Here is an 18,619-nt window from a genome sequence, read left to right on the forward strand (position 1 = left end):
GTCTATAGAGGTTGAAAACAAAAAGATTTAGGTCTCCTTTTTCGTGGAATGATTTCAAGCAAGATGTGCTCTGCATCTGAGCCATCGGCAGTACAGTGAATTGCGGTGATACTGCAGTAGAGGAGGATCGCGATGCTCGCGACCGGCACATCAGGGGGCTGATACATTTTACAGCCCAGTAATTTGGCCAGGCCGTTATTTTCTTGGAGGGCAATTAAATCTGGTGGGGAGGCGATGTGTTGGATGTGGAGCTTGTTTAAGTAAGACATTTTCCTGACGGAGGGACGTGACTAGTTTTTCTAAGGCTGATATTCTGTTGAGCACGTCCTCGTGTTGAGGAGGGTTGTGGGAGGTTGCGGCCATCCAACTCGCCTGTGTCTCGGAGCGGCTGCTGCTGCGATTGCGCCTTTTGGTGGTGGTGGAGTTCTGGCTGGTGTCTAGGGGAGAGAAAGAGGTAGATCAACTGCGGGATCTCCCGCTGTTGTGATCCGAAGTTTGGGAACTTCCTCTGTGCTGGGATATCTGGTGTGCGCGGGATTCGTGTTCATGTACCTCGCCTTCAGTTCAAGATGTGTTGGCCTTTTTTGGGTGCGGATGCATGAAGCGGTGTTTTCAGTTCTTTCCCCTAGTGAGGTGGGAGCTACTGCAGATGATGCAGTTTGGTGCGCACATGGGTTCCTGAGTGGGTGGGTTATTTTCACCACATCGGTGACAGAGGTGGGTCACAGGCTTGGGCAAACATAGGTGCGGTGGCCGGTTTGCCGGCAGTTGAAGCAGGTCTCCATGCAGCTATAGAAGGGGTGGCAGACAAAGAGACCCGTTTGGAAGCAGTTCGACCGGGGTACTTTGGTCCGTGCAAAGGTGATTACGGTGGAGGTGGTCTGTCCCAGGTGGCGAGCGGCTGCTACAGGAACCTCTGATTGTAATGGAGGAAGCCGTCGAGGATTTCTGACGGCGTCTCATTCCAGTAGGCATTGTAGGTGATCCTCCATTCAGATTCGTTCAGCGGCAGAATGTAGGCAGCCATGGCGTATGTCTGGGCATCTAAGTGGAGAGGTTTCAAGGTAACATAGATGAGTGCCGTGGACTTGATTGAGGTGCTGATAGTGAAAGTATTGTTGGTGGAGTTAATACGGATGTCGTCTTTGCTGGTCACATCTTGGAGTGGGAGGTTGAGGCTGCAACATACTGCAGTGAGGAGGGCTGCTGAGCTTATTAAACCAGCGCTCTGGCATGCTGATTCGCTGGCACCCACCACCGCGGGAACGCTAGGCCTAGCTTCTTCAGACGTTCACTGTGAAAGTTCTCGCTGTTCAGTGTCGTTATTTTCATTGAAAAAATTTGCCACTGTCTGCAATGGCACCAATTCCATTTCTGTAATCTTGACTGTTGGTTTCGAAGTGCAGAAAGCATGACACGTTGCATGATGTAGATTTCCAAAAGTCAGCTTTGCTGCAATACAGCAGTGTTAGACGGTCAAGCACACATTAAGTATTGCACATGTATAGCGAAGCGTACCATGATGTAAAGAGGCAACTGTCACGGCATATGGTATTTTTTTAAAGGGGCACTAAAGGCAAGTACTAAGTCAAGCTAAAGTGATAGATTAGTGCTCGAGAATCTCTAAGGCATCAATATTATCGTGAAGAGATCCTTACTAATCGAGAAATTGAGGTAAATGCAGGACATTGATTAAAGACTCCCCCAGGACATTCAAGCACTTGCCCGATGATGAAAGCACTCCTCAGTTAAATTCTGTCGCTAGTATTCAACTACTCATCGCAAAAAACATCCTTGTATTGTATTATAGGATGAAACAAAATGCTACATGTCCAGTTCTATTTCATTTTTAGAAAAAAAAGAACTCATTAAAATTACCAATGACAAGGACGCGGGCGGTCAAAACGTTTCATTTTCACTCGACCCTGCACCGTACTTCACTACTTTCCTGATCGCGTAGTGCTGCGCTGGCTTTGCTGGCTCTCGAAACTCGCTCAAACTGCAAGTAGCAGAGAATTCAGCTTCCATGTGATGTCGCGGGATGCGCTAACGGTCCACGCCACTTGACCAAAAAGAAGCTGCAGTGGTGAACCCGCTCTTGGCTCGGTACCACTATCTGTCGGGCGCTGTTTTACTCACTGACGGCAGCAAAGTGTGGTGATGGCGTAAGCAACGTCACCACTCCCTCGGTTGGATGGCGGGAGATTTGAATTTTGCAAAAGGTATCCGAACCCTTCAGAGTTTTTTCTTGGCACGAAACAAGCATTGCAATGTTTCTGGAATGGTATGTAAACAATCCCCGCCAACTTAGTATTTGCCTTTAGTGTCCCTTTAATTATACATGCAGGCACCCACCATCTCCTCTCGAAGTACGAGCTATGATATGCCTAATAAGGCAGGCCTTCAGAGCTGTTCTGCGCGTGCCTATGACAATTTGAGCTTTTGGGACAGTAAAGCGCATGCATTCATTTTTTCGGATGTTGTCGCGGCCCCTACGGAGACTGAAAAATTAGACGTTGACTCGCAGCTAGTTTCTAAGCCTGGAGTAGTGCCATGTGTATGTTTCAAAGTCTGAATTAAGCCACTGTTACAGATGTTCTTAGGTTTACCTAAACTGGAAAAGAAATAAATGGAGCAGTTTCGGAATGGTTTGCGATAGAATTTATACTGATAGTGCCTTCATTAGATTATTTCCTGTGTAGAGTGAAACCACCTCATAAACCCATACCTAGAAAGAGAATGATAAAGCATGGCGACATGGTAGTTAAATAAGTTGGGGCTAACTAGAACATATTTTTTTCTATCTGTTTTCACCAATATGTAATGCCGGCATAATTGTGGCTCCAAGCTTAGTGCAAGCCCTATGCTTCCTTTGTCAACCAGATAAGTAGCAGCATGAGATGTCTCATCATATCATCGGTCAGTCGACCTAGAGCAAAAACATGTAGACGTCATGAACGGTACGAAACGGCTACAAACCTTTAGTGTGATCGAACCACGACCATTTGTGTGAGTCAAACCCATGACATTTGATGTTAATGAAGGCAAAATTAATTAAGATATAGTTAATTAAGACACTCGAACCCACGACATTTGCTGGGAGCTGAATCCCACGATTGTTGATGTTAATGAAGGTGACGTTAATGCAGGAAGAGTTAATTAAGATAGAGTTCAGGCCCTTGAACTCACAACCTTTCGTCGAAGTCAAACCCTGGGCCTTTAATGGAAGTCGAACCCACCACCTTTGGTGGTAATTAAGGTGAAGCTAATTAAGGCACATGTAATTAAAATGTAGTTAATTAAGGAACTCAAACCCACTCTCATAGGTCGGAATCGAACTCACGACCTTTGGTGTTAATGAAATCAAGGTTAATTAAGGCACATTTAATTATAGTTAAGACACTCAAACCCACAACCTTTGGAATTAAGAGGGATGACTAAGCAAAGTAGACTAAGCGAATTAAGAGGGATGTTTACATCATGTGTACGTCTTCAATGCACTTGGGCTTTCGCCTTCAAGTCGTCTTGGAGATAATATAATATAACACAACATAAGAAACCCTGTTAATTTTTTAGCTAAGAAAGGTGTTCTAATTCGTGATTTCTTATTCACATTTCATTCATTTGTGACAGTACATCCCCTTACGTTCAAAGGTGTAGCAGCAATTACATTATGAAAATGAAGTGTCTGCCAAAGCTTGGACTTCATGGAATGTGAGATAATCCTGCATTTGGGAGGCATGCGCTGAAGCAAGTTCAGCTTGTGGGCATCTCTGTCCTTAAGGTTGGTATAGCATAAAACTATTCCAATGTGTTTTTGTGCCTATATGGGAGAAGCCTGAGCCATTTTGACCTATCACGAAGGGCTAATAGTGGATTTGGAATAAAAACAGATTGGAATAGTTTTACATTATATTGGCTCACTGACCTGGAGAGGCAAAGCAGAGCGGTGGGTCTAAAAATTAATCTGCAGAAAACTAAAGTAATGTTTAACAGTCTCGGAAGAGAACAGCAGTTTACGATAGGTAGCGAGGCACTGGAAGTGGTAAGGGAATACATCTACTTAGGGCAGGTAGTGACCGCGGATTCGAATCACGAGACTGAAATAATCAGAAGAATAAGAATGGGCCAGTGTGCGTTTGGCAGGCATTCTCAGATCATGAACAGCAGGTGGCCATTATCCCTCAAAAGAATAGTGTATAACAGCTGTGCCTTACCAATACTCACCTATGGGGCAGAAACCTGCAGGCTTATGAAAAGAGTTCTACTTAAATTGAGGATGACGCAACAAGCTATGGAAAGAAGAATGATGGATGTAACATTAAGGGATAAGAAAAGAGCAGATTGGGTGAGGGAACAAACGCGAGTTAATGACATCTTAGTTGAAATCAAGAAAAAGAAATGGGCAGGACATGTAATGAGGAGGGAAGATAACCGATGGTCATTAAGGGTTACAGACTGAATACCAAGAGAAGGGAAGCGTAACAGGGGGTGGCAGAAAGTTAGGTGGGCAGATGAGATTAAGAAGTTTGCAGGGACAACATGGCCACAATTAGTACATGACCGGGGTAGTTGGAGATGTATGGGAGAGGCCTTTGCCCTGCAGTGGGCGTAACCAGGCTGATGATGATGATGTTGGCCCCGGGTTGATTGAGGCTCTTTAGGTCTGCGGTGGCATATGGTAATCCAGAAATTATGTTACCGTGTCGACTGGACTGCATACTTTGAGAACCTTTTCCACTATCATCATAAGCTTCGGCGCGGGAATATGTAGCTCAATTGTACTGCCACTGATGCTTTCGGCTTTACAGGAAAGCATGCGCCATGCCGCCACTTAACCCACTTTTCCATAATCTAGAATGCTATATCTACAAAGCGCACTTCTATCACCCCACATTTTGATTGGCTTGTGGCAAGGCAAAACTATTTCTGCTGTGTATAAATGGCTTTCAGTAAACCACAGTAGTTCGTAGCTCCAGCTTTTCCATATGGTCTGGTGGTGAAGAGCATTCCCAGGCACTTCACCCACACTGTTGAGACATTAAAGAAAAATGTCTTTATAAAAAATGTCTTGGGTTACTTTTAGAAATTTTGGACTCACTACTGCAGAATGCATGTCTTGTGATTGCCACCACTAATTGAAAATCTACAGGCACTATTACCAAAATTTGCATGAACTAGACGGTTTCAGTATCAAGGTAATCAATCCGCTTCAATATTCAGCATTCAGCTTAAGACATTGCTTAAGATAGTTGTAGTACAGCGCTTGTGTTGGTTTATTCTGCGTTTTGTCGTGGTTTCAAAGTGTGCTGCCATACTCCATTATTTGACCAAAATTCAGATTGTCCTGCTCCAAAATGAAATTTTATCTGCTCTAAATTGCTCCAAAATGAAATTTAGTCGACTTCGAGCTGCTCCAAAATGAAATTTGTTTACTCCAAACTGCTCCAAAACGCAACTTTACTTGCCCCAAAATTACTCTGAAATGACTTTGGGCAACTCCACCCCTGCATGTTTCCTACTTCAAAGAAATATAAGCTATGTACCTCGCATAGTTGAACTAGGAGACTGGAAAAACCAACTGCAGGACTCGTATAAGGCACGAAAATAGGGATAAAAGGAGTATTCACATTCAAAACACATAATTAACCTACACACTTAAAACTTTTGGAAAAGGTCACCTATAACATGGCCCCAGTTGCTTCAAATATAAAATCGCTGCCATCTTTGGTCCTCTCAGGGCAGCGTGGAAACTTTGTAAGCATTTTAGCACCTCTAAACAGTGGAAGACGAGGGTAAAGGAATTTTTATGCGACAGCATCAAATGACCCATTGAGCGAAAAAGCCGAAGTCTGTAGCAGCAAAACAGCACCTAAATTTCCATTGGCTGCAACACCACATCACAAGCGCACCTCGACGGAGCAGAGCAGGCAAAACGGAACACCTGCTGCCACAATAGCACGCCAGGTGTTGCGTATGAGGAGAGGACACCACCATGACGCCACATCATCCTTGCTCTTGAAAGCCGGCGCGCAGTCCATACCTCTCTCTCACGCCCAATAGGCCTAGCTGCTGGCGATCGCCTGCCAACCACTGCTGCTTCCTCGGTCTCTTGTTGCGCAGGACATCGGTGGCATGCGGTGTGGCACCGCAGGCTGCTACTTCTTGCTGCTAGGGCGGCACATACTGCTATGGAGTCTGAAGCATCTACATCGTCGGCGGCTGCAACCTTGGCAGTAGCGAAACGTGGCTGTCCACGGCAGTACACCGCAGACGAAGTAAAGTAGTGGAAGAATGCAGCAAAATGAGTGAAGAGGCAGGCAACGAAATCCACCGTCGTCATGAGCTCTCCTAATACACAGCGGGCGGAACGACCAGCGGCACAACACACTAGGAGACAACACAAAGCCATTCGAAAGCCTGATGTGGAAGCGGATCGCCAAGCAAAGCATCTCAAGGGGCAAGAGGATGAAGCCCTTCGACAACGCAAAGCCAAAGCAAAGCGTCGCAAGCAGCAGGCGGAAGAAATCCACACCAATTCAATTGCATAACCCGCAGATAAACTCTGAGACATTACTTGAAGCGAAACACTTGAATGACCACTTAGTGGCATTCAATTGGACATTAATGCTTTCGCATTCACAATTCAGGAGAAGTGCTTAGGTGTCCTATTATTTCTTTTTCTATTAAGTACATAATTAACATGCTCTTCATAATCTACCTGCATGTCACTCCTAACAATTGTGACATTGCCTGATGATATGAAAATAATAAACTTCGTGAGCAACATTTTTATTACCTTTCTTTTTTCCAAGAAAACAGTGAAAGCAGGCACATAACGTGTTTGAGCACATTCAAGTGTCCTAACAACTTTGTTGTAAAACACTCAGTATACTCACACAGCAGGGATAGAAGCAGCCAAGGAAGTTTTGGAGCAGCTCCGGCAGCAGCAAATTTGACACTTTGGAGCATGAATTGTTTGTTTCAGAGCAGTGATTACACATCTTGGAGAAGCTTGGTAAAGATCAATATGAGTGAAATACAGGCAGATTAAAAAAAGTTCTTTATTTGACATTGCAGAGCACTATCAGGTTACAGCAGATCAGTTCAGCAGAAGGCGAGCAAAATCCATGACAAGGAAAAACTGTAACCCACCCGACTGTTGTAGCATGAAGCAACAAAAGACTCCATACAGGTTTCTCAGAAACCACCATTAAGTTAGTTGCATACCAGATGTGCTAGCTAAATGTGGCAAAGAAAGAAATAATAAGGGCTTTCTGCACACAGCACCTACTCTATGTTGATAGGCTTTTGTTAATGCTAGTTGCCTTTTTTTTTCATTGTGAACACGCGACTAATAGGTAAGTTTAACCAGCTAACATTTATTACCTTCAGTAAAATTTTAAACTGCACGAAGAAGACGGGACATGAACAGAAACATAGACGCACACACAAAGCGCGGACTTCCAACTGACTTTATTTCATGAAGGCAGAAAATTTATAAGGTTCTACAAAATAGATAGACAAGGAACAAACTATCATGATGAAAGTGTGCATGAGGCATATCCCGTCTTCTTTGTGCAGTTTAAAATTTTGCTGAATCTATGAACCGACTAGCCCAACAACATGCCTTACTTCAATTTATTACCTTCTTCATCATCATCATCATCAGCCTGGTTACGCCCACTGCAGGGCAAAGGCCTCTCCCATATTTCTCCAACAACCCCGGTCATGTACTAAATGTGGCCACGCCGTCCCTGCAAACTTCTTAATCTCATCTGCCCACCTAACTTTCTGCCGCCCCCTGCTACGCTTCCCTTCCCTTGGGATCCAGTCCGTAACCCTTAATGACCATCGGTTATCTTCCCTCCTCATTACATGTCCTGCCCATGCCCACTTCTTTTTCTTGATTTCAACTAAGATGTCATTAACTCGCGTTTGTTCCCTGACCCTTACCTTATTATTTATTACCTTACTTGTTCATTAAGGTGCCGATGCAAAGGTTGTGGAATACATCAAGAAATGACTGATAACAGCGTATGTAGCAACCTAGGTCTTGTGTGGTTCTTTTTTTCGACACAAACAAAAAGCAAGAAAAAAGAAAGACAAAGCCTGTGAAATAAAAAAAATTCACGCGGCGTGTCCCCACACCAGTGATAAAAGTGGTCTCAGATGTAGGTGTCGTCATCTATAGTACATCGTGTTTATTACAAGTGTGTAAACCTGAGACGCGGTCTTGCACCAGTTTGGAAAGCAGACCTTAACAAAATCGCGCTACCTCGCGTTTGATAAGGACCCAAGGTGCGCGCCAAAAACTGCTGACGCGTTGAGCAAAGAAAGTTGACGCTCGTTCCAAGTGCCCCTATTTGATAAGGTTTGGGTAAACATTGATCCAATCTTTGGGGCGCAGAAGCGTTTTCATGGTCTCAATGTTTTTTAGTTATTATTTATTTATTTATTTCACAGGCTTTCTTGTTCATTAAAAAAAGGTCTCCACAAATCCTATAGGTTGCTTTAAATGCTGTTAACGTTCACTTCTCAATGGCATCCACAACTTTTTCAGTGACATCTCATTGATTAGGTAAATTTTTAAATTTAGATAATTAACCATATTCCCGCGCAACAAATGAGAAATATTCACAGTGGCCACCATGAACAACACCTATCAAGATACAGCGAACGCCGTTTGCTCGACAGCACCCTCTGGTAAGTTTTAATGCTTAATGACCTTCAGTTAAGATAGCAGAATAACCACAATAAATGCGAAGTGACATATTGGTTATTGCCTGTGGGCCAATATTTCATATCGCTTGCCGAGAAAGGAACTCTTAAGGTATTTATGAAAACAATAAAGGTATAACAATTTTCACTGGCTCTCCAATCTGCATCGTAGCTCAATTATTCAGGCTTATTCGCGGTTCCGCCCCAGGCACCATCAAGCAAATGTAAAACGGCAATCAATATTTTATGCATCGAACGATGGTTTATTAAAATTTTGTGATGTGATCTGCGCATGTCACATCGTTACCGAGAACAGTTCACTTCTTCACCAAACATTTAATTAAAAGCACCATTTGGCTGCTAAGGTTGAATAAATACAAAACTGTGCATCCTTGTCTGACCTTCTGTGGTGGCAAAAGCCTCATCGTGTGTGACCGTGCAGAAAATGATGCAGCCCGAGTGCAAATTTGAGTGACGATTGCGGTTTCCATTGGATATTTGTGACCAAGAAGTTTCATGAAAGGAAACATGTCATTTGTGTACCGTGCTATCATCTCAGTGACCGGACGTGGTGCACATGCGAAATTTAGAATGTCGCACACATGGGGTTTGCCCGTTAATGGACGCAGATGTACCAATAGGGCACAAAATTGAATGCTAATATATATAATGAAACTGATGAGCTACACACTGAGCAGACTATACGACCTTATTCAATCAGTGCAGCTTTCCTTCAGAACAGCCCCATGAAATGAGCGCCAGTTCAGATCATCTTTAGGTGGTCCGCATATATGCAAACACGTAACACCTTTACAAAACATTCGTAATGCATTGTTTAGCACAAAATGGTTTTAATTTTCTTGTGGCCTAGTTGAAATTATGCCACCAAACACATCCACACTTGATTGACGCTGAAACGGACTGCTTAGGTTTGGATTGCAGGGCTATGTGCTAGCCCACGCATGTCTATGGCTGTGTGGTTGCCATTGAACATGCACATCCTGCTAAATTTTGTGACTTGATTTGAAATTACAGCTTTGGCACACGTTGGCGTAGTTCGACGGTTTGGGGCATGATGCCACAATTGGTGCAGCACTTCCATCCCTGATACAGCATGTACACTAAACACTAGCGCACATTCAGCATTTCCAGTGGCATTGGCTAGCGAAGTGTCATCAACAAGCTGAGACACCGAGCCCAAGCGCTGAGATAATGCCTGGCCCGTTCTCGGCATCTGGGCCTCTCGCCTTCCTTCGCATCAGCGCCCAGTGGTGCCACGCCAGCCAGTAGAAATGCTGAATGCACAGCTGGTCGTGGGCCGGCCTTGAGCTAGTGTTTGTCCTTGTCAACTTCACTGCTGGACATGTTCCCATATTCCCGCATTGTTTTCCAAAGGGAACAAGTCATTTTGCGGAGCGTTGACACCATGGTGTCAGCACACCATGGCAGCATCAAGGAAAAGAAGGCTTTTACTGCAGCCTAGCAGAAGTGTACGAAACAGTAACACCTAAAAGTTGAATAAATTATAAGAACACTGGTCAGAGAACTGCGACTGACTTGTGAAAGAGTGCCCTGGCCACTGTGATGCTGCGCTGCAGTGATGCCAGCGTCTCCAGGTCTTCGTGATCACTGTCCACGGCTGGCCTGTCTTTGCCGCCAGAGACCGCCAGGCTGCTGCGAATGTGGTACCCAAACAAACAGAGGTGCGTGTTTGTGTAAGTGTGCGTGCATGCTAACTTTCAGTAAAAGTGGCAAGATGGACAACAGATGAAAGTATAGCTACAAACAAATTTACCTATTAGGACAGGGACATGATATGCACAATTTTTTATTTCTTTTATATATGTGGGCTGTCCGAGTGACTGGTGGTGACAATGTAGTTTAGGTTCGCAACCCTCAACTAGAGGGCGAGTGCCGAAGATGGTCTAAGGGCCTCCCAGAGGCAAGCGGCTTGCCCGCCCGCCCGTTTGTCCATCTGCCTACATTCTTAAGCCGACCAAGTTGTCTAACAGCTTGGGCCACTAGTTATGTGCATGCGGTTGTGATGGCGTTGTGGTCATTTCATTGTCGTCATTCGAATTTTGTGATCTCACTCTCATCACACCTTCGTTGTTACACCTTCTATGCCGACCTAGTGGCCCAAGTTGTCTAGCAGCATGGCCTACTGCGTAGGTATGTGCTCATGATGCGGTTGTGGTCATTGCATCGTCGTCATACTAGCTTTGTCCTCAGACTCTCGTCATGCCGTCGTTGCAAAGTCATCATTGCCATAGAGTCATCATGCAGTTGTTATCACACTACTGTCGTGATGCCATTGTGGTTGTTTCATTGTCTACAGCTTCGTCATCCTGCTATCGTCATGGTGTTATCATCAACAGTCGTCGTCGCACCACTGTCGTCATACACTCGTCTTCACCTCATTGTCCTCATACCGTTGTCATGCCATCGTCATCATGCATCCATTGTCATACCATAGTCGTGTTGCAATCGCGGCCATTCCATCTCCGTCATTCTAACTTTGTCATCTGACACTCTTCATACTGTCATTACGCCGTCATCGTCCTGCAGTCATCGTCAAACCATTGCCGTCATGCCATCGTCGTTATACCGGCTTCATTGCTCTATCAATGTCTGGCCTTTGTCATTGTATTGTAATCATGCTGGTGTCGTACAATTGTAATTATGCCACCCTTTTCAAGCTATTGTCGTCATTATGTCGTGGTCAGACAGCTACTTTCATGCAACCATAGTCATACTGCCATCGTCATGCTGACATGGTGGTGCCATCGTCGACATTCCAGCTTGGCCATCCACCTCTCGTCACACACTCGTCGTCACCACATTGTCCTCATGCCGTCGTCACGCTGTTGTCGTTATAACGCCTTTGTAGTTCCATCAACGACATCGCATCTTCGTCACAGCGTCGGTGTCGTGCAATCATAGTAATATCGCTATGCTCATGAGAGACCTTGGCAAGCAACAAGAGATCTTGATACCAAAGCAACAGAAGTGTCTAAATGATCACTACAGATGTTAAATAAATGTGAATTCAGAAATACAGTGTGCCGCTGCATTGCTTGAATGCTAATTACATTACCAACGACACTCATTGAGAGAAGAGTTTTGCCATAATTTTTGTTATTTTTTGTTTGTTTTCAGGCATGCCTCATCGGAGGAGCAAACATCTGCGTTTTGCGCAAAGGGAGTAGATACGCGTTGCAATATTCAAGGCTTCTGAGTCTTGTCCTTTCTTGGTCCTTCGTCTACTGCTCTAGGTAGCCAGAATGAACTGCATGAAATTGACTCAGCTTATGGTACCATGTCCTGTATTCCACCACTGCACAACCAAGCTTTTATCTCAGAATAAAATATTGTTACGGTGAAGGGAAGGAAGAAGTTGGATTGGACGAGAGGAAGATGAAGTCTGGCAGTTGCCTGAACGCCATTAACCTCAGTTGTAAATATACATTATTTTACACTCGTGGGCCTGCTTTCTTCCTGCAGCATTTTGGTGGAGGTGCGGGGTACAATCACGGAACTTCGCAGCGGACGTCATCTACCTGCCGCCACAATGGCAAACAACCGACACAAGCGAACCGCCTCAGCAGCCCGTGCCAACGGTCATCCTCACTCATCCACGGGACCCAGGGACACTTTGTGGCACGGACAACGCCGACGTTGAGGACTGGCTTACGATGTATGAGCGAGTGTGCGACAACAACAGGTGGGATCCAACAATGATGCTAGCAAACGTGATATTTTATCTAAGAGGAACTGCGAAGCAACGGTACGACACACACGAAGCTGACCTAACGAGCTGGGATGTCTGCAAAGAAAAAATGCGGGACCTGTTTGGCAGACCTGTCGGTCGTCAGCTGGCAGCAAAAAAAGAACTTGCGTGCCGCACTCAGACATCCACAGAATCCTATGTCATGTACATACAGGATGTGCTGGCCCTCTGTCGCAAGGCTGATGACAACATGACCGAGGCAGACAAGATTGGTCACATACTGAAAGGTATTGCAGACGATGCATTCAATCTCCTGATGTGTAAGGATTGTGCCACTGTCGATGCAATTGTAAAGGAGTGCCGGCGCTTCGACAAGCGAAGGGCCGCCGCGTCGCTCAAACTTTTGACCGATTGCCCAATACCGCCGCGACATCTTCTTGCGAAGACCCGCCGCGGTTCGTTCAGCCCGCAGGACCGGAAGATATCACGCGCATCGTTCGCCGTGAGCTTGAGGCCATGGCTCCGGCTCCAGTTCGTCCCAACTGTCGGGAAAGCGTGCCTGCTATCTCCTTTATACAAGCGGTCGTTCGGGAGGAAATAGCAAGTTTGGGCATTCCATCTCTCTGCTCGGTCCGCCATACAAACACCTACCAGATTTCTCCGGCCGCTTGCTCCCAGACGCGAAGCTTTCCGCCACCCCGTCGCAACCCAGCTGACTGGCGCACAGCGGATGATAAACCCATCCGCTTTAATTGTTCCGGTATTGGACACATCGCCCGTCATTGCCCCAACCACTGGCCTTCGCCTCCTTGGTGGTCGTCTCCGAGTCACTACCACCAAGTACCAGACAATCGCACTTTCTCGCCCTATACGCCAACTAGGAACATCAACGCCGACAGTGCTCCACCAAGACCTAGCCGCTCCCCGTCTCCGCAAGGTCGTAGGTCCCGTTCGCCTCTCGTTCACCGCTCTTCGTCCCCTTCTGCAACCGGTCGCTTCACTTCGGGAAACTAGGCGGTGCAGCTCCCGGAGGTGAAGCTGCAACTACGACCCGGCCCACAAATCCTCTGTTGACCCTGCCTACATGTGGAAACCTACTGGACACTGAAGTTGATGGCGTTCCTGTTAGATCTCTCGTTGATACAGGAGCGCAGCTTTCAGTCATGATCGCTGCTCTCCGCCGAAGGCTCAAGAAAGTTCTGACACCCGCAGTACTGGGCACTATGTGAGTCGCCGATGGGAGTACTTCACCTGTCCTTGGAATGTGCACAGCACGTGTGACCATTGGGGGCCATTATACTGTTCTTCTATTTATCGTCCTTGAACACTGTCCGCACGACCTAATTCTCAGCCTCGACTTCCTTTCGAAACACTCTGCCCAAATTGACTGCTCCGCAGGTGTTGTACAGTTGGATCTGCCGCTTCCTGCCGACACAACTACTTGTGCTTCACCCCGCTTATGTTCTGCTGAGTTTGCAAGGCTGTCTCCGGCTACAAATGTCCTCCTGATGCCCTGTCCTCCCGTACCTGATGGCGAGTACGTCGTGTCGCCGCTTACTGACGTGGTTTTGTCGCGCAATATTGCCCTGCCGAGGACCTTAGTCCGGATCCGCGAAAACTGCACATATTTTATCCCACACATAAAATATCTCAAAGTGAAATGTCTAAGAACGATAAACTTACTGAAAATACTATCATACACAACATGGCGTAGCAACAGGAAGTGTATAATGAATATTTACAAGAGCCTCATTCAATCACGGTTAGACTATGGCACCATAGCATACAACTCTGCCGCCTCGAGTGCACTAAAGATGCTGGATCCCATCTACCACCTGGGTATCCATCTGGCCACAGGTGCATTTAGAACAAGCCCTGTTGTTGTTGTAGAATCGAATGAGTGGTCAATCTGCAGAGATCATACATCAGCTTTACATATTTCCTTAAAGTGCACTCTAATCCTGAACATCCATGTTGTGAAACTATTAACGATTCTAGCAGGGAAGAAGTTTGGACGTGTTGGTGGGCTACATTCAGACTGGGATACATAGCGAAAAAATTTTGACACAGGGACAAGCAGAACACAGGACGAGCACTAACTTTCAACAATTGATTTATTGCAGCTGGTGTGTACATATATACTCACTGGGACGCCACTGCAATAGAACACACTGAAGGGAAGGAGGAAAAGACAGTCATGTGACCATTATGCCCAAAGATTCAAGCTCTTTCCTTGATAAAAATATAGACGGCATGCTAATGCACTCATCACCTGCTCTGGCTATCTCGGCTGCTTCCACAATTTTCCTCGTAATCTTATTCCTGTGGCGATAGACAACAACAGTTTGTTTTAATAGCGGGAAGCATGGTGCCTTCGCGTCATAATTTTCTACAATGGGCAGCCAGATGCCCATCTATTGCGATGCTCTCCACTTCGTTACTACGCTCCGCCAGACGCACATTTAAACATCTGCCCGTCTGGCCCACGTAGTACTTTCCACACGAGAGTGGGATCTTATACACAACATTGCGAGTGCATGTAACAAAAGGATCTTTGTGCGCGGTAGCGCAACTAGGCTTTCGTTTCCTCATGGGACAGCTCATCACACTCGACCTCAAGAGTTTGTTAGGTGCTGCAAACACAACGTTTACACCAGAATGTTGCCCAACCTTTTTTAGGTAGTGGGAAACCCTATGAAAGTAGGGAATTACCGCCACTTTTCGTTTGTCCCTTTCTTCTTTCCTTTCTCTTTCGTCATGCGCTCTCTGCTCATCACTCATGCGTGACGTTAGTTTCCTTTGACGATGCAGGCATTCTCTTGCTGAAGGCCTGCATCGTCAAAGGAAACTAACTTCACGCATGAGCGATGAGCAGAGAGCGGATGACGAAAGAGAAAGGAAAGAAGAAAGGGACAAACGAAAAGTGGCGGTAATTCCCTATTTTCATAGGGTTTCCCACAACCTAAAAAAGGTTGGGCAACATTCTGGTGTAAACGTTGTGTTTACAGCACCTAACAAACTCTTGAGGTCGAGTGTGATGAGCTGTCCCATGAGGAAACGAAAGCCTAGTTGCGCTACCGCGCACAAAGATCCTTTTGTTACATGCATTCGCAATGTTGTGTATAAGATCCCACTCTCGTGTGGGAAGTACTACGTGGGCCAGACGGGCAGATGTTTAAACGTGCGTCTGGCGGAGCGTAGTAACAAAGTGGAAAGCATCGCAATAGATGGGCATCTGGCTGCCCATTGTAGAAAATGTGACGCGAACCCGCCATGCTTCCCGCTATTAAAACAAACTGTTGTTGTCTATCGCCACAGGAATAAGATTACGAGGGAAATTGTGGAAGCAGCGAGATAGCCAGAGCAGGTGACGAGTGCGTTAGCACGCCGTCTATATTTTTATCAAGGAAAGAGCTTGAATTTTTGGGCATAATGGTCACATGACTGTCTTTTCCTCCTTCCCTTCAGTGTGTTCTATTGCAGTGGCGTCCCAGTGAGTACATATGTACTCACCAGCTGCAATAAATCAATTGTTGAAAGTTAGCGCTCGTCCTGTGTTCTGCTTGTCCCTGTGTCAAAATTTTTGCGCTATGTATCCCAGTCTGAATATTAATGATTCGACATGCACTGCACTTTTCCGTAATCGACTCTCTGTGAGACAGCCTTTTTCACACCGTGTGAGGGAGCTTAGTGTGGAAATGGATATCCCACTCTTCGAACACCACTTAATGCCTCCAGCAAATGCCTCCGCCTTGGGATTGGCAGATGATAGAATGTGATAGATCTTTTGTAAGAGTTACAAAATACGCACCAGAGCTCGAAATATGAATGCATTTCCATGCACTCCAACTGAAGTACTATTGTTTGGAATTCTACACCGATGCATTAAAATCGCATGTTGGCGTGTCTTACACAGCTGTTGGACCCTCTTTCTCTGAAGCAGGTGTACTGAACCCCCATACAAGCATCTTTACTGCAGAAGCCTATGCAGTACTGTCTGCAGTAAAACACATAAAGAAATTGAAACTAGAGAAAGTGATAATATTAACGGGCTCATTAAGTGTTGTAAAAACACTAATGTCCTCAAGAAAACACAAAAATAATGTTTTCATTGAGCTTTACTCTTTCTTGTGCAACAGTTATTCGTCTAGTGGACATGTGACAATATGCTGGGTCCCTGGTCATAGATGCATCGAAGATAATGTGCTGGCCAATGAAATGGCCGCATCACTTACACCCTTACACCTCCCCCCCCAAGCTGGTAATTCCACCACTGCTACTCCTGCCACAGACCTCAAGCCTTATTTGCAAACGGAACTGCAAATTTACTGGCAACACATGTGGGACAATGAAACAAATAATAAGCTCCATGTGATTAAGCCAAGGATAGGTTTCTGACCCTCCGTTACAAAAACAAGATGGACTGATGTCCTATTCTGTCGACTCAGAATAGGACACACATATGGTACTCACAATTTTCTGCTTACCGGCAACGAACCTTCTACCTGTGAGAAAGAAGGAAATGTTTTCCTCTAGCACACCAGTATTGTCTCCCTCTCCAACCCGGTATGTTTCTTGGTAAGGAACCCCTTTTTACCACCAAAGCTGTCCTAGGTTTTTGAATGATGTGATTTTGCATGTTAATAGCCCAATAGTATCGTAGCGCATCCTCTCTCTAGAGGATGCTGCTGTGATAGTAGTCATTGTATAGAACAATCCTTTAGGTCCTGGCACTTCAAGGACTCTGTTAGGGCAGCAGTGCTTTTTCGAATTTTTATCCAATGACCAATTTTAGCACATTGTAAGTCTTTCACAATGCATCTTTTGCATCCTTGGCACGCTTCATCGTCATTGTCATAGTTTTATTACATGTAGCTTTTACACACTTTACAGTGACCGTCCTTTAGGCCCCTTTACAGTCCTGTTACATCCATTGCTCGTAATTTATCGCTTCACTTTGATCTCATTACCATTGGCTTGGCACTCTTTGGCCAAACTTGGCCCTTGCGCCATAAAACACCACACATCATCATCATCAACCAAGCTGGGATGGAATGTAATTTCTAAAATTTCATCCCATCTACAAGAATTTCATATGTGCCTCAAAAACCTGCACATCAATAATCATCGCTTAATCATGTGGTAGCTGTATTGGGCGGCGAGTCGAGAACTAACCTGGCTTCGTGTTCCGATGCATCCGTTTCGTCCCGTGGCTCCTGCTTGACCGACACCGCTGTCCTTTCATGTAACATAGAAAAAGAGACGAATGACAGGTCAATTACAGCACGAGTTCGTCTGGTGCCACAAAATGACTTCCTTCAACCCTTATGTGTCAAGCGCAGGTGTGCGTTCTACCGTGTTGTGCTTGCTCTGTATCACCTATACCACAGTTGGACCTCATATTATTCTTGAAAGCTGATGTAATTCCAGTGCGAAAGAAAACAAAACAGGAAGACGCACTTTGTTTGTGTGCCTAAATGTCACATTTATTTGCACTGCAATTACCCAGCTTTAATACAGCAGGCTTCATTAAAATTAACTGGAAGGGACAGTGAAAATCTGCTCGTATTGTCAGATTTTATTCACAAACCTAAATATTTGTTTCCTGGCACACCCAAATATTCACGACACAAAATAAATTTTAATATGACACAACAGATATGACAACACTGTTTTGGAACATGTTTGAAAACATCAATATGAATTATTCAGGGTACAATATCCATTGCGTGGCTTTCGTTCCCATCTTTTGAAGGGCCATGACATTATTGCCCTGCCATTCTTAGTTAATCATTCTAACTGACAGTAGAGGGGCCGATAATATAGTTTGATTTATGAATGAAGCTAGGTTACTGCAGAAGCATCGCAGCCACCAAGTGCCAAGAAAGTTGTGAAAGTATACTCACAAACAGGTTGGTGAGTATATGGCATTGAAATGTGTAATACCCGTGAAAGAAGCGTACATTTCGAGAGCATGGACCAGAAAGCAAGAAAATAATTGACAGTGGAGAAACGCCACACAATGGCACCACCGAGCACAGCATGTAAACCTTCTCTCGAGCGACAGCATGTCTCACAGAGCTAGTAGGTGCATGGTGATGAACATTTGAGTATGAAAACAGGCAAAAGAAAGCTACTATTCATTTTAATTATGAAAGGGGCGACAAT

At 45.2% G+C, this 18,619-nt stretch overlaps 1 protein-coding gene across 1 annotated transcript in view; it reads right to left on the minus strand.

The window, feature by feature from the left end:
* LOC142557841 (uncharacterized) overlaps positions 1-18,619 on the minus strand; it is a 108,395-nt gene that overhangs the window by 11,532 nt on the left and 78,244 nt on the right. Inside the window, exons 4-5 of the mRNA XM_075670042.1 lie at positions 17,627-17,689; positions 10,279-10,395 (exon numbers count right to left, since the gene is read on the minus strand). Coding sequence (XP_075526157.1) covers positions 10,279-10,395; positions 17,627-17,689 — 180 coding nt within the window. The remainder of the gene's footprint in view (positions 1-10,278; positions 10,396-17,626; positions 17,690-18,619) is intronic.

The sequence above is a fragment of the Dermacentor variabilis genome, chromosome 9 (assembly GCF_050947875.1).
Source record: "Dermacentor variabilis isolate Ectoservices chromosome 9, ASM5094787v1, whole genome shotgun sequence".
Lineage (NCBI taxonomy): Eukaryota > Metazoa > Arthropoda > Arachnida > Ixodida > Ixodidae > Dermacentor > Dermacentor variabilis.